Source organism: Salvia hispanica, chromosome 5 (assembly GCF_029641045.1).
Source record: "Salvia hispanica isolate PSC_SH4W2 chromosome 5, Shi_PSC_v1, whole genome shotgun sequence".
Lineage (NCBI taxonomy): Eukaryota > Viridiplantae > Streptophyta > Magnoliopsida > Lamiales > Lamiaceae > Salvia > Salvia hispanica.
This window is the reverse complement of record NC_142696.1, coordinates 23,811,718-23,828,648: the sequence shown is the minus strand read 5'-3', so window position 1 is coordinate 23,828,648 and position 16,931 is coordinate 23,811,718. Positions and strand designations below refer to the sequence as shown.

Below are 16,931 nucleotides of genomic sequence, written 5' to 3'. Positions count from 1 at the left end.
CTTCCATGCTCTTAGCTAAGAGCACGGATGAGAATGCTCTTAATGTAATTAACACGTCAAAAATATTGTTGGCACGGGGAGTACCTCACAAATTTGGTCTAACTCCAACACTAATTGTCACACCAAAAATAATATTGTACCAAAAGGTTCTTATGAAAGATATAGTTTGATTTAATCTTGTGTTTATATAGAGATCAAATTTAAATATTAGTGATGCTGCTATCCACACGAAACCCACTTGAAATCTATTACACTAATCTGAAGTAAGCAAAAATTGTTTTTATTATATTTGCCACTTTATATTCATGTACTATTACTGTTTGCTTTTCATTTTACGATTTCGTCCTAGCTTACCAAAAAGATCAAGATAATTATTATATGAACTAGAAATTCAACTGCTAGCTAGATACATTGATTTTTTAAACCATTATCAATTTTTGATTTAAGTTATTATATATCGGCCCGTTTCTATAGTGCTAAAATCATACTCCCTCCGTCTCGCTACAAGTGAGGCGTTCCAAATCGGACGTTGTTTTGCAAAAATGATACTAATAAATAGATAGAGTAGAGATAAAGTAAAGTAAGTAAGATAATAATATATAAACGACTCTCTTCTAAATTATTCTCTCTCTTACTTTAATTTTTCTCCACTTTAATTATCTATTATAACCTTTGCAAAAACACGGTCGGAAAGAAACGTCTTACTTGTAATAGGACAGAGGGAGTACTATCTCTGACAATTTAAGATGACAATTATGTGAGTTAGATCATTATTGAGTCAACCTAATAATGGCTCAACCTAAAGCCTAATCTGAATTTGATATGTTAAGGGTTAGTCATTATCGGATCAAACAGATAACGACCCACCCAATAAGGTCTAACACAAACCCAACATGTAAAGGAAATTCTCAATTCGAATATGAACCCGACTTGCTACCTTCAAATAAGAACACGACCTATATTTAATGCGACCTCGTGTATGACATGATACAATAACGAACAAATTTGATTTACATAATTTAAACCTAAGTAATTTACACAATAAAACTTGATTTACATAAATTCAATATAATTTACATGAATGTAAATAATAAAATTTAAAAGTATTTTTTTAAAAAATAATAAAAATGATTAAGTAATTACTACCTCCGTCCCTGAAAGTTTGACACAGTTTGTCATTTCGGTTCGTCCCTGAAAGTTTGACACACTTCACTTTTTACCATTTTTGATAGTGGACCTCATATTTCACTAACTCAATACTACTCATATTTTATTATAAAATTAATACTTTAAAAGTAGGACCCACATCCCACCAACTTTTTCAACTCACTTTCCATTACATTTCTTAAAGCCCGTGCCGGATCAAAGTGTGTTAATATTTGAAGGACGAAGGTAGTATTTTTTTAGCAAGTTACCCGAACCCAACCCAACCCTACCCAAATTAATCGGATTTCTAATGTGTTAATCATATAAGAACAGAAACCTAATAAGACTCGACCAAAATCTAATAATTCCATACGTATTCATATCGAACTTTAATTTCGTGTCGAAAATTGTCAACCATACCCATGATTATCAATTCCACCACATCAAACTAATTTAATACTACTAGTAAAAAAAACAAAACTCACTTGATTCATCTCACATCCTATCCGGTGGTATTTACTTATTTTGCCTAACTAAGATCAAATATTACTATTATTTTTAAAATATGTTTCTAACTAAGATGAATTATTAGCTAATTTTCTAACTAACATCAAATATTACTATTTTTTCCGGAAAATAAATACTCATATAAAGATGGTAAGAGTGGAGAATACAAGGAAGACGAAAGGGCAAAAAGGACAATTCACAGAGCAGCAGTAGAAAAGAAAACTGATAGAAGAGCAGAAAGCAAGAAGGTGAAGTGTGTGTTTCAGTTTCACACTTTTTTTTTTTGCTGTCTCTGTTTTCTCACCCATTCCTCGCAAATGTACCTGCCCATTTCGCCCACCTTTTCTCCTCCATTTCTTCAGCAAACTCTCTCAAGTTATGATCTCCAAAATGTCTAATCTTCAGGTGATTCCCCCCTCTCTCTCGATGCTATTCCAGCTCTCTGGGTTTTGTGATCTCTTGACTATTGCTCAAAAAGGAAATGTGGGTTCTCCCAATTGCTTGATTTCTCAAAATGGGCTCTAGATTTTCTTCTATTTTTGTTAATTATTTGGGGGATTTTTTTGTATTTTTAGGGGATTTAGTTGGTCCCAAGAAGGGATCTTCCCTCTTTTCCTAAAAAAAAATGATTTTTGCTTTTCAAAACATTAATGTGTGATTAGGGTTTTGATCTCACGCGTTTGAATCGCTTAATATTTGAGCTTCAGTTCATTTCTTGTTGGATCTGTGGAGTTCCGTTTGTGCTTGATGGTGTGAGGCTCGATTTTCGTGTTGGTAATGAAGAAGTTTCGTTAATGTAATACTATTTCTTTCAGTAGCTGTCAGTGTGGAGCTGTGGAAGTGTTTTTTTTTTTTTTGGGTTTTTTTCCCACCATTTTTGTGATGGGTGGTTCTCAGATCTGGGTTTAGACAGTAGTATTTTCACCTCTGAGGTTCTAGATTTTGGTGGTTGAGAAACGAAATTGAAAAATTGATAGGAGTAAAAAGTAGTTTGTTGATTGATTGTCTAGCATCTCAGAATGAAACTTGATCGGTATTTATGAATTTTTGTTGCTTTTGCTTAGTGTTGGTAAATACAATTTGAAATTCTAGGTTTACTGGTGATTTTTTAGATTTGATTATTGGAATTGTTTTAGAATCAATCATCTTCTATTATGTGGTGTATAAGTGAGAAATTGATGGCTGCTACGTAAGATATTTGTGATGGTGTAAGCAGGCTGAGTGAATTGCTTTAATGTTGAATTTTTGAAGTGAATTGCAGCTCACATCTTTAAAATCTTGATTTTGTGTCTTCTAGGAATTAGATTTCGCCTTGGTCCTGCTCTAGATTGATCTGCTGAGTGGAGTACTTCTGATTGTCGTTATTGGTGGCTGTCCTTTTTATATTGGGTCAGTTTGTCGGGGTGTTGGATCTTGTGGCTTCTTTGGAGAATTGAACCTGCGATATGGGTTCTCGATTCCCCTCTCATCAGTTGAGCAATGGCCTATATGTATCGGGCAGGCCTGAGCAGCCGAAAGAGAAAACTCCAACAATGAGCTCAGTTGCCATGCCATATACTGGAGGAGATATCAAAAAATCTGGAGAGCTAGGCAAAATGTTCGATATCCATGGGGATGGCTCCAGGTCCCGAAAATCAGGTCCCATAAACAATGCTCCAACAAGGACAGGTTCTTTTGGGGGTGCAGCTTCTCACTCGGGGCAGTTGAATTCTGTGAGAAGTGGCTCGATATCAGTTGGTGGGGTTCCTGGGTCAGTTTCGATGAAGAAGACAAATTCTGGCCCACTTAATAAACATGGTGAACCATTGAAGAAGTCGTCTGGTCCTCAGGGAGGTGGGACTGCTGTATCTCGCCAAAATTCGGGCCCTATTCCTCCAGTTCTGCCTACCACCGGCCTCATTACGTCCGGGCCTATTACATCAGGCCCCCTAAATTCATCAGGGGCTCCTCGCAAAGCTTCTGGTCCTTTGGAATCTATAGGCTCGATGAAGATGCACAATGCTTCTTTAGTCAATAACCAGGCTGTTACCCATCTTAGCCAGGATGACGAATATTCATTCCGCAAGAGCTTCCCGAAGCCAATTCTTTGGGCCATCATTCTTCTCTTTGTTATGGGATTTATCGCTGGTGGCTTTATCCTTGGAGCTGTTCGCAATCCCATCCTTCTCGTTGTTGTGGTTATTCTTTTTGCTGCAGTTGCTTCTGTATTCACCTGGAATACATGTTGGGGAAGAAGGGCTGTTACTGGTTTTATAGCCAGCTATCCAGATGCAGAGTTACGAACTGCAAAAGATGGCCAATTTGTCAAAGTGTCCGGGGTATGTCGATATGTTCATTTAGAATATATAATTATATACAGTTTTATATTGGATTCAAGGCTAATCGATGCTAAGAACTCTGTCTTGTCCAATCATCCAGTTTTATGCTGCATTACTATGTTTTTAACAAGGAGACTAGATTACATGACTACCTAGTACTCTCAACTTAACTATTCCGATGGTATTCTTCACAATGGCGTCACACTAGCAACAGATGGATATGAATACCACTATATTAGAAGGATATTGCTCGTCACATATTTGCACTGTAGAGTTCCATTTTAAATGTGATATGGCTCTAATTAGTTATAGAAATGAAGATTTGTATTTTTCTAATTATAAGGCTAGTTAACATAATATATGTCTGACTTTTGTTGATAGCACATTGATGCAGCTTTGTTTGATTTGAAAAGCTGAGTGTTTCCTAACAAGTATAGTGTTTCTCCTATTTGAAGGTTGTTACCTGCGGAAATGTTCCTCTTGAGTCATCATTCCAGAGAGTTCCTCGATGTGTTTATACATCTACAAGCTTGTATGAATACCGGGGATGGGATTCCAAAGCTGCAAACCCGACACACCGACGTTTTACCTGGGGTCTTCGGACATTAGAGGTGAGGAGGAGAGCTTCGTTGTTTACTCACTGCGTAAATTCTTATCATAGAAACCTTTGTTTCCTACTTCATTGAACAATATTTATCTGTTTATGTCATGCTTAAAAGATACTCCCTTTCTCGATGTTTCTTTCTATAGTGATGATATCCATATATTCTCTCTTTATGCTTTTTGCAAATGGATATTCTCTTGTACAATTACAAAATTTCTCTCTACATTCAGTCTACATATTCTACTAATCGCACGAGAGATGGTTTAACTAACTTGGAAGAGGTGATTCCATTTTCGACTCTAGATTGCATTTGAGATCACTACATGAGAGAACAATACAAAAGAGGCTAAACCAATTGTAAAATCTCGTGAGTTTTATGGGTATGAAACCATAAGTTCTGTTCTTGTATGTTGATAAATACTGATAAATACCTTGTTGCAATTAGTTTGTGTTTACCGAGTCACTTTTTGCCTTTTTCGATGCATGTTAAATTTGATTAAAGTCGACCACACGCATTGTTGAACCCTACTGTTTTGGGCAGGCTAAGTTAATGAAATCTAACTTCTTGTAATCATCACTGCAGAGGCATGTTGTTGATTTCTATATTTCCGACTTCCAATCTGGTTTGCGAGCACTGGTCAAGACTGGCTATGGTGCCAGGGTAACTCCATACGTTGACGAGTCTGTTGTGGTTGACATCAATCCATCCAACCGGGATATGTCTCCTGAGTTCGTCAGATGGTTAGGAGAAAGAAATCTTTCTAGTGACGACCGCATAATGCGCCTCAAAGAAGGGTAACTCTCAACACACTTGCTTCGTTTTCAAGTTACTGACAAATATTTGTACTCACACGCACACAGAGTGCACAAGCAAGCCATACAAAAATAACATTCTCGATTCTACTTGTCAGAATCTCACTCATAGTTTCCGCTGTTTTCTCGATTTGTGATCAGATACATAAAAGAAGGCAGCACTGTGAGTGTTATGGGAGTCGTGCAACGGAATGAAAACGTACTAATGATCGTCCCCCCACCAGAACCCTTCTCGACAGGATGCCAGTGGAGTAAGTGCATCCTTCCAGCCAGTCCCGAAGGAGTTGTGTTGCGATGCGAGGACACATCAAAGGTAGATGTCATACCAGTTTGACATTCGCTGAGTTGGTACGTTTCGTTCCAATTGAAGCCACCAACAAAAACCACATTTCTCATCAAAAGAGTTGGCACGTTTCGTCCTGAGTGCAGTCTTGACCAGATGTATAGTTTTTCGCGTTTTTTTTTTCCAGCCTCGCTCAGTCCAGGAGTTACGTTTCTCGGTATGGCATTCGTGTGAATTATTTTAGTACAGTGAAGGGAAAAATGGGCAATTAACAAGTTGAATATTCATTTTTCATTTTGATTCATCAATTTTTTTCTTTTTAATTTTTGGTTAGAATTGTTTTGGTTTATTGGTAATGGTTAACTCTTGGGCTTGTTGAAGATAGTTTAAGTGTACCTTTGCTCATGAATGTTTATTGGCTTGAGATATTCTTTATGGCCTTTTTTAGGTCACTCTTTTTTTGCTTTTGGTTGGAATGTATTATTATTCAAGATATATAAATATTGTAAATGCTGTGAGATTTATTTCGCTATTTTGAAAAACTACATTTTGACATTCATTTTTTGTACTACTAGTTTGATTGTTTTGTTTTTTGTGTGTTGTATTGTCACACACTTTTCTAGTTCCATTTAATCCACAAATAAATAATTTGATAAGTATTTTGACTTTGCTATTTATAAACATAAATGATTGCATTATTTATAAAGATTACATGTAATCGAACTTAATTAGTTATATAAAAATTGATAAGGATATCCTCATCCACTTTTATTCAAATGAGATGCAAGTTTCTGAAATTAAAAAATATTCCTTCCGCTTTTTAAAAATAACAACTTTTTTCATTTTAGTTCGCTCTTTAAAAATAGCAATTTTCAAACTTTCTATTTTAGGAAATCTTTACACCCCTATACATCAATTTATTTACCACTACAATTAACAACTTAAAGTGGACACTAACATTAATTCATTACCTTTTTTTCTCTCTTACTTTACCAAATTGTGCATTAAAACCCGTGTCGTTTCAAACCTCCCTATTTTTAAAAATCGAAGTGAGTAATTACTTGACCACTAAGTAATTTCCATAAATATAATTATCCACAAAGTTTTAACTTAGTATATACCCTAAAACTATCATACCATACCAAAATTCTGTAGGATATTAACTCAATTCTGAATTTAAGACATTGCACCCAAAAAAGTATATAAAATACTACTCCATAAAATATGATGATTATAGTAACTTTGGAAACAGAATATTCAGTTACTTTTATCAAATAGTACATACTTCTAAATTAAAGAGAGTTGAGTCTCATTTGTATGCAAAATAGTAAATTTGAAATGAATCAAATAATTTTGATAGTCCACTTATTCTTTTGATATTCAAAAATCAAAATCGATTTGTGCATATATTTCACTTGTAGATGAATCACATAATTTGATAAATTCATATTCGACTTATTCTTTTATATACAAATTCGAAATTTCGAGTTTCCATTTTTGTTTTGTTTTGTTTTGCTTTCTCTTTTTTTTTTTTTTTTTTTTTTCTTTCCCTGTTGAAAACACTCGCGCCCTAATCTTCTCTCTCTTCTCACTCTCTCCACAAACAGTCGCAAAACCCACTTCTATGGCCTCCCCTCAGCCTCCTGCAGAAACCGCCGCGATCCCCGACGAACAGCAAGCTCCAGCTGAGCTCGCTCAGGTGAAATGCGAAGAAGAGGCCGAAACAGTCGCGGAGGAAGCTCCAGTGACGGAGGCGCCGGCGGTGGATGAAAAGGATAGAGAATTGGAGGAAATTAAGGCCAAGTGGCCCGGCTGGCCGGGATACTCGGTATTCCGGCTATTGGTGCCGGTGCTCAAAGTCGGCGGCATTATCGGGCGGAAGGGAGATCTTATCAAAAAGCTCGTTGAAGAAACCCGAGCTAGGGTTCGCGTGCTCGATGGCCCCATTACTTCGCCGGATCGCATTGTAATTTCTCCTGATTTTTAATTTTGTTCATTCTTGCTACCTTCGTACTCATTTGCCAATGCTGCCTGTCGATTTCAGTTAATTAGGTTTTCATTTCTGTGGTCTTTTTCTGAATTTGGGGGCTTTGCATGTTTAATTGGGGTTTGGAATAGGCTCTCCTTGCTAAGGATAGTGAAGCTATTGTTTTCTAGGGTTTGTAAAGATAATTGGGGATTATTAGAATTATCAAAGTTGGTTCCTTCTTGGTGCTGAAGATTTTGATATGGATTTTTTATGACATTAACGCTGGTGCAGTAGGAGCTGGAAATGAATACCGAAGTATAGTTGTTATAGCTCAAACGCTCAGCCCCCATCCGGCTTTAGCATAGGGTTTTGGTAACCTTGAGGCAAGAACAATGATTGTTAATTTTAGTTGCAAAATAGCCATGAGTTTATCCATTGTCCTGAACAATCCAATATTACCTGAACTCACCACAGCATAATTGCCTTCCCCCCTTCAGCGATGGTGGCATATCGATGCCCTCTGAATGACTTCTTTATGTATGTAGAAGCAAGCTTGCGATTGATATATTCTCCTTTTGAAAATGTTTTGAGGCCTGATGAGCGATGATAAAAATCAAGTTGTGTGTTAATAGCTTAGTGCAACTACTTGAAAATATGCTTATGTTTTACCACAGTTGGATTTAAGCTAATCTTCCCAATTAACTTGTGACTTCGAACCTGCCAATATCAGGTATTAATAACTGGCAAGGAAGAACCTGAAGCAGAAGTATCTCCTGCAATTGATGCCATTTTAAGAATTTTCAAGAGTGTTAATGGTCTTCCTGAGAATGATGGTGATAAAACCACCGCCGCTGCATTTTGTTCGATTCGACTATTAGTAGCGTCAACACAGGCCATTAGTTTAATAGGAAAACAAGGATCCCTGATCAAATCTATTCAGGAAACAAGTGGTGCATCTGTCCGTGTGCTTTCAAATGGTACAATAATATCTTTTGATCTTATTGATTGTGTCATTTTTTATGTTATATCTTTCTAACTATTGTTTTGGGAAGTGGCTTAGTATTTCTCTGTTGCTTTTGGGCCGAATGTACTAAGTCTGAACATATCTTCATTTTATCTGAAGCAAAATGTGTTTCTGTTTATTTTTATTTCTCTAAACCGTCTTCTTGTTTGTATGCATTGAAAATTATAAAATATTGCTGAAGGGAAATCTGAACTGTCTCAGGAAGATATCACAGTTTTAATTCTCTTGTTAGACATTTCAGATATCAAACTTTTCCTTATTTAGAGGATACTTTTGCACAATTCCTTAATAAGCAAAGTTCTGTTGTAATTTTCCTTTTCTTTTGTTTTTCTTTAACTCATGCTGAGACAATTTCTCCTCTTAAGGTGAGTAATGTTGTCCTCTGTCTTTGTGGTTGCAGATGAGGTACCAACTTATGCTGGTTCCCAGGAAAGGGTTGTTGAGTTGCAAGGGGAAGCTTTGAAGGTTCTTAAGGCGTTGGAAGCTGTCGTAGGTCACCTGAGAAAATTTTTAGTGGATCAAAGTGTTCTACCCTTATTTGAGAAGAGTGTAAGTTTGTTCCTAATCGGTTTGATTATGGGTGAGATCATGAGTTTATTTAGTGACATCTCTCTCTACATGCAGTATAATGCACCATCCACTCAGGAAAGGCAAGTGGACGCTTGGTCTGACAAGACATCCTTGCATCAAACACCACAAACCTCACTAGGGGTTGATTATCCTGTCACGTTGAAAAGGGAATCACTGTTTCTGGACCGTGAAAGCCAGATAGAATCTCATATTGCATCCTCTAGACTACCATTGTATGGGCAGGAACATGGACTTGTGAATCGTTCTTCACTAATAGGGCGTGCCGGTGGACCTGTTGTGACTCAGGTTTGTAAGCACCTATGTTTTCACTTGCAACGCTATGTGCTTTATTATTTGTAGAACAATGGTTATGCCGACTAACATATTTCTTATATGTTGATTGTTTATGCAGGTTGCGCAGACCATGCAAATACCTCTTGCGTATGCAGAGGACATTATCGGTGTTCAGGGGACGAATATTGATTACATTCGACGCAGTAGTGGTGCTATTTTGACTGTACAAGAGAGTAGAGGTCTGCCTGAAGAGATTACTGTGGAAATTAAAGGCACCTCTCCACAAGTTCAAGCAGCTCAACAACTTATACAGGTAGATACTCTGTTTCTATTAACTTTTGCTGCTTTATAATTTTTCAGTGAATCTGGGCAAACTCTGTCATAGAATGGTAATGATTTTGTAGTTCATCATCAGTTCCTCACTGAAGCTTTACTCCCTCCGTCCCATAAAAATAGTCTTCTTTTTCTGTTTTGGTCCGTCCCATAAAATAGCCCCTTTCTATTTTTGGAAAGTCTTTTCTCCCTTATAAGGTGAGCTCCATTCTCCACTAACAATACTTCAATCACTTTTTCGTCTACATCTCTCCTACTTTACGAATTTCTAATTAAAACCCGTGCCGTCCCCAAACTCCCTATTTTTATGGGACAGAGGGAGTATTATTTTTGTTCTAGGGCTTAGGAGTTAGGACCGTGGGGACTTTTTATCTATGAAATATAATGCCTTTTGATTTAGATCACAATTGAGATTATAAAGAGAACGCATAGAAGGTACTCTTTATTATGTTTCTAATGTGTCATTATAACCAAAACAACCTTCAAAATTCTAGCTCTAGTAAAAACATCTCTCTACATTGAAGCTTTCACTCGCCATGCCCTCCTTCCCTCATCATGTTCTATTTCTATTTTCCTTTTCATTTTAGTTCCCTCCACTCTCTCTTCCATGGTAGTAATTCTCTTCCTACTTTTGTATTAACCTTCTCGAGTAGAAGTTGTCTCCCCTTCTGTTGGAGTCTTTTCACTTAAAAGATTTTAAAATACTAAAATTTACATCTTGGGATTTGCTTGAGCAATTCAGAATTTGAAAATCTAGGTCCGCCAAATTTGTACATCACAAGGTGCTGTCACAACTGCCTAGGCACAATAGGCTCCATGCATTTGGCCTTGTGCCTTGTTAAGCAGAAGGTAGCCTCAGTGTCAAATGCTTTGCCCGTTCGCAGTCAAAATTTGCTTTTAGTATAACAAATCAAAAGAAATTCATGTAATGCTAGTTTACCTCTTTCCAAATCTATCAAACCAGTTATTTTTTTGCCCCAATTTTATACCCAGAACAGTTTTTTGATCCCTCCCAAATCAGTCATCCTGAAATTAGGGCCCCTAAAGCTATAATACATCAACCAGTCTAAATAAGGGGGTACAATCATCTATGTTTTATGCTCGTGATTGCACCTACTGTATAATAGCACAATGGATTCCATTAGCAACTCCTTGGTACGTTTGTCAAAGTTGTTTACTCAAGTCACTAAGGTGCTGTTGGAAATTCCTGTGATCTACATCATAATGTTTCTGATTAAATTAAGCATACTTCAAATGCTGTGATTAAGCAAGATTTCTTATTCTTATCTTGTCAAATGGAAGTATGAAACTTCAAATCCAAGACTCCTTGTCAGATCTCCTGCTTGTTAACTGCTGTGGGGATATATGGCTTGCGTGTTTTTACGTGGATTGCTAGTCGTTATGATCTTATATTTATTTTGACTTGACCGTCTCCATTATGATCATGTAAAAGAATCATGCTCGGTAACATTGGGTATGTTAACAATGTGCAGGAATTCATCAGTGGGCACAGAGAGCCAGCTCCCGGAAGCTATGCTAATGTGGAGTCGGCGTACTCTCGGCTGGGAGGAGGGGGAAGCTCGTATTTACCGTCATCATATGCAGGACAAGGACAAGGACAGCCTTACGGTGGATATGGATCGTCGGGGGCAGGGGGATATAGCAGCTTTAGGCTTTGAATTGATGGCTCAGGGTGTACCCAAATTTTCTTCCTTGCCCTTTTCTTCTTCCAATTTGAGCCGTAAAAAGATTGTGGCCTAATTTTACGGTAGCCAAGGATATATAACTATGTAACAAAGTAGATAAAAGGTTGTGGATGTTTGTTATCAATTTCTAAATATAAAAAATGCTTATTCGTTTATACATTGTTACAAATGCTAGTTTCAGCATGTAGTACTATTTTATTTGAGATTTATTTGTATTTACTGGATGGCACATTAATTACAGATGATGTGGATTTTCTGATTTTGTTTGTAATGATAAAATATGAATGAATTCATTGAAATATGAAATGCTGGCTATGGTTTAGTTGATGTTTTAGTGTTATTGATAAAATGAAATGATTAAGCTCTGATTTTTAAATTATTTATAAAATTAATATTGTTAATAATAATTTTTAAGATATTAAAACTAAAATAAATATACAAACAAAATATATACCGAAAATCATTTTTCCAATTCATCCTTTTTATTTCATTTTTAGTTTTTTTTTAATGCTGGAAAACCTCAATTGAAGCGGAGGTCACACTTCTCAAGCGGAAACCATAAGGCATAAACCCTAATTGCAATCCATGAAGTAACAATTCTACTTGAAAGCGCCAATTCAGAAGCTCATATCACCGAATTGTAATCCCATCTTCTGATTCCGATTGAAAAATTGTATACTATGCATAATCTGGTTGAGCGTTCCACGTGTTTGTGAAAAGGCCTCAGAAAGAGTAAAACTCTTTGAATTTGGAGATTTTTGATCCGTTTGATTCCGTTTTGGGTATCAATGGGGTCTTTTGCTGAGGGGGCTGAGCCGGAAGCTGAATGCGTTTCATTTATGAAGCTCGCTGTGGAACAGGTAACAGCTGCTATTGTAATGTTTGGTTTTGCAGTGTTCAATGACGGATTATGTTCTTTTTTCAGCTGTTTACCTATATGAGATGTTAAAACGCTCCTGTTTTTCCTTCTGCCTGTTTATGTAAATGTGTTAAACAATCTAGCATGGATCAAATCGGATGTTAGTGATTTTTATACCTGAGTTTTTTGCTAAAACTATGTTGGTAACCTATTATTTTTGTTGATTGCTTATGTTTTTGTTCTGAGGTTTTTATGGATATTCCGTTTTTGCACTGACTTTTATGTTCATGAGCCTTGTCTTATAGTGTGATCCTTTTGAAGATGCGAAATTCTTATCTGAGTTTCTTTTTCCAGGCAAAGCTAGCATTGGACAGCCTTGAAGTGCCTGTGGGGTAATTTTTCTTTTAATTTCTCCACCAAATTTTTGTTATCTAGCTGTCCATGGGCCGTTGTAGATTGAATTGATTAATAAATTAACATTTTGATTCTGAACATATTTATTGAAATAATTTCCTTGCGCTGTTCTCTCAAGTTGGGTTTCTCTTTTCCTGTCTTTTTAATGTTTGGACAGTTGCATAATCGTAGAGGATCAGAATGTTATTTCCGTGGGGAGAAATCGAACAACTGAGACTAGAAATGTGCGTGCCCTTTTTTATACCGTTTATCTTGTCTCACATTTGTTGTCAATCATCATCCATCTTCCAATATTTGTTTATGATGTTGGAATGAGTAATACTGCACATTTACATAGCTGAGAAGATCATATGTCCAGAATGACAGCTGTGGAAGAGTCATATTAGTTATCAAAAATTGCTGTCACTGTGTGATACATGTGGTCACATATATCTCTTCTCAAGCAGATCTCCCCCCAAATCAGAACTTCACAACGGAGACTTCCCATGCGCCACGTGTATATCACTGTATCATGGTAATATGGTTAAAAAGATATGGAAAATAAATAATTTGCAGATAAGTTCAAAAAACTAACAGCATCATTCTAAACCATTTTTGAGTTGATACGCAGAACTTGAGATGGTAGTTTCGACTGATTTGCTTGATATTCATTTGCCCAAATTCACCATTGTTCTTGGTAACTACTGAAAATACAATGGTCAGGGATTAGAATAATAAATGTTCCAGAGATTATCTTAAAATTTGCTCGGGTGAATTCACTGTCTTCAATAGCAAAATTAGCTGCGAATTAATTCCTTGACTGACATCTACATTTGGGGCTCGAATACAGCCTCTAGTCTGTCATATAATTTTGTGTTGCTTATATTTCATTTCTATGAAAATTATTGCTAGTAGTATTTCAAAGCCTTACATTCTTTCTTAATGCCACTTTTATTTTCAGTTTCTTATCTTTCTCCTATTGTACATTTCTATATTTATCTATATTCGTAACTGGTATGCAGGCTACTCGTCATGCTGAGATGGAAGCAATTGATGTTCTACTTGATCAGTGGAAGAAAAACGGAATTTCAAAGGAAGAAATCGTGTCAAGATTTTCGAAGTGCACACTGTATGTGACATGTGAGCCATGCATAATGTGCGCAGCAGCCTTGTCGATAATTGGTATGGAAAAACAAGTTTTATTTGGAGATTGTTTGCAAGTAATGATTGATATTTGAACTTTGGTTACCTTTCATGGCTCCATATCAGGATTGAAGGAAGTATATTATGGCTGTGCAAATGATAAGTTCGGAGGTTGTGGTTCGATATTGTCCTTGCATACAAGTAATTCTGGAAAACTTCCTAGGTTTGATTCTAAGATACTTCCATTTTCTTTTTCTGAAAATTAATTCTACTTAAAAATTAGTTATAAAAATAATTCCTTCTTTTGTACTCCTTTGCACCATGCCTAGGGAAGCACTAACCTACGTCATACTTTCATTATATCAACTAACTAGATATTGATGTGCATCCGTTATTTTTGAAATGGAGTGGCAGTCATGGAGAAGTGGCGGTTACCTGGAACTGCCCCTCCGGTTCAAAATAACTGATGTGCTTCGGATATTGTCTTAGGACAAACTACAAAGTCATACATTTGGAGTACTATATAATTTATTTTGAGCGAATTATCTTTCTCTTTTGACAAATTGAAATAAATCAAGATTGTCATTTTTTGTTGTAATGTTTAAAATCTTTGTCAGTGGTGGAATATCAGAAAGGAAGGGATTCAAGTGCACTGGAGGAATAATGGCAGCAGAAGCTGTCGATCTTCTTAAAAGCTTCTATGAGCAAGGAAATCCAAACGGTTAGCATATTCCTTTAAGGTTATTAAAAATTGATATATGCTGGGATTCTTGACAAATATAAATGGCATGTGATGTAAATGGAATTAATTTTGTCAGAGCTGTAACATAAACATATTAGATATTCTCCTAGAGTTGTCTCTAGTCTTTACTCTTCAGCTTGTTATGGTTTTAGTATGTTACACAGGCACATGTCAATAACTGATTGAGGGATCTATCATCAACAAACAGTATATAACTAGTATACAACAGCTTCCTCCCTCCACTGACCACCAGGATGCCAAGAATTAGTGATAACCTTAATATTTCTGCTAGAATTTGCAAAAATAAGAGACAGATAGGCGAATAGGATGAACACAAATACCCTATTTAACTTCTATTCGAACATTGTGAATATCTTCTATGAGGTATTAAAAGAATATGCATGATTTTTTCACGGAAATTCCCAAAGAAAATTACAGACTATTCCTTCCTTTCTATTGAATAGATAATAATTCATAACCACTACCTAGGTTTCTAATGTTGCAAAAGGATGACAGTACCAAATATGTGTGCCCCATTTCCCATAGCAACAAATTAAATTTGACAATTAATCCAAAATTTGTGTACTCTCTCCATCCACCATAAGCGAGGCGCTTCTTTTAAGCACTCGTATTGGGAAAATGGTATTTAATAGTTAAAGGGTATCTCTTACTTAATTCTCTCTCCACTTTAACTACCATTTTACGAGTGCTTAAGGCCATCTCCAACCATTTACGCCAAACTCAAACCCATTTTTGAGTATATGTCACACCAAAAAGTAGTTTTACTCCAACCATTTACACCATCTTTAAGTTTACACCATTTTTGAGTATTTCTTTAACAAAATTTTGGAGTAAACACCATATTTGGTGTTATTCCATTGAAAAACCCAAAAATGGGTTTGAGTATGGTGTATGGTTGGAGAAATTATCTACACCAAAAATGAGTTTTGGTGTACGGTTGGAGATGGTCTAAAAGAAGCACCTTCCTTTTGGTGGGATGGCGGGAGTATTATTTTCCTTGCAAAGTTTTCTTGGAAATGTTGGGCTGTCCAGAATATGCTTTAATGATTATGAAAAGCATTCACCAAAAATGCATATCCAACTTCTCCATTCTCATGTAGTAGTAGTAGCCGCTTGTTGTGCATTACTTGTTGGTATGCCAGTTCTTTCATGCTTCCGTCTGGTAACATGGACTCAGTTCCCCTATGTATCACCCGAACAATTTTGGCCGAGTATAGCTTAGCACCTTTAATCCTTTATTTATGGTGAAGTTTCTATTTTGCACAAAGCTTTTTGAAGATTTAGTTTTTTACTCAGGCCACAATTTCTTTCTGCACCATTTCAAACTGCAAAACAGATTTTCTTTGATGGATTTATATGTAAAATTTGAATTCTATGAATCATCTCACATATTTAACAAATCTTGTTGCATTCAGCACCAAAACCGCACAGAACAGTCGTCCCGCGGGTGTAGTTCCATTCCTTATCAAGTTTGGTTTGACTGCCATGTAAAGAGGTACGTCCCATTCAATATTCTCATTATATGTCGCAATTTGAGATGGCAATCTGGGAATTTGCTTCACCTCGAGATATCATAACCCATTGCAAGCTCTTATATATGTCTGTCTCTGCCTTTAAATCTCTACTTTTGGCATTTGAATGCTGTTTCAGACATTGTTCCTGCTGTCTCTAGTCGACTAGTTGAGCTCAAATCGGAGAATCTTGATGCCTTCTTCTGACTGCTCAGCCAGTTGTGCAGATTCTACAATGCTGATGGAGCAAGCTGACTAAGAACATTAATACTGGCCAACCACATTTAATTATGATGAATATATGTAGCATTCAGTTTTAGGATTTGAATTGAGAATCAAATTTGTCAGACTCCATCGCTGTGCTGGTTCTGACTCAAGTTTTGTTCTACAAATTCTAAATGCTTCTTGTATGGATCTCCAATCAACAACAGCTTCCATTGTAACGCCTCTGCCAATTTATTTGATATTTTCACTGATAATAATATTTTTTTATGTATTTTCTATTTTATAGATTGTCAAAAGCCATGAGATTGCCGCAAAAATGCTCAGATTTTGTGTAAAACTTGTGAAATTCTGTGTAGCATTATTACAAATTATGTAAAATTGTGATAAGTCTTGACAATGTAAGATGACAAGCAATCATTAATTTTCCATGTGTTGGTATATTAACTTGCCATCGACATCAATGAATATTT

The 16,931-nt window shown here is 36.3% G+C and overlaps 3 protein-coding genes across 4 annotated transcripts; all 3 read left to right on the top strand.

Moving 5' to 3' along the window:
* Positions 1–1,914: 1,914 nt before the first annotated feature.
* On the top strand, positions 1,915–6,203 carry LOC125199637 (protein SHOU4-like). 2 transcript variants are annotated; one of them, XM_089059497.1, is made up of 5 exons: positions 1,915–2,058; positions 2,951–3,971; positions 4,427–4,582; positions 5,159–5,370; positions 5,530–6,203. In XM_089059497.1, the coding sequence occupies exons 2-5, from the start codon at positions 3,099–3,101 to the stop codon at positions 5,720–5,722; spliced, it is 1,434 nt and encodes a 477-aa protein (XP_088915623.1). In that variant the 5' UTR covers positions 1,915–2,058; positions 2,951–3,098; the 3' UTR covers positions 5,723–6,203. The 2 variants fall into 2 exon arrangements, with proteins under 2 accessions (XP_088915623.1, XP_088915624.1); XM_089059498.1 differs by having other exon boundaries at positions 1,915–2,136.
* A 1,022-nt stretch (positions 6,204–7,225) lies between these two features.
* PEP (RNA-binding KH domain-containing protein) lies at positions 7,226–11,722 on the top strand. The gene is made up of 6 exons (XM_089059764.1): positions 7,226–7,637; positions 8,371–8,617; positions 9,065–9,213; positions 9,289–9,540; positions 9,647–9,841; positions 11,355–11,722. The coding sequence occupies exons 1-6, from the start codon at positions 7,296–7,298 to the stop codon at positions 11,538–11,540; spliced, it is 1,371 nt and encodes a 456-aa protein (XP_088915890.1). The 5' UTR covers positions 7,226–7,295; the 3' UTR covers positions 11,541–11,722.
* Positions 11,723–12,062: 340 nt separating this feature from the next.
* Positions 12,063–16,739, top strand: EMB2191 (Cytidine/deoxycytidylate deaminase family protein). Its single transcript, XM_089058125.1, has 8 exons — positions 12,063–12,427; positions 12,781–12,818; positions 12,998–13,064; positions 13,842–14,001; positions 14,089–14,185; positions 14,580–14,683; positions 16,141–16,220; positions 16,376–16,739. The coding sequence occupies exons 1-7, from the start codon at positions 12,356–12,358 to the stop codon at positions 16,176–16,178; spliced, it is 576 nt and encodes a 191-aa protein (XP_088914251.1). The 5' UTR covers positions 12,063–12,355; the 3' UTR covers positions 16,179–16,220; positions 16,376–16,739.
* Positions 16,740–16,931: the final 192 nt, after the last annotated feature.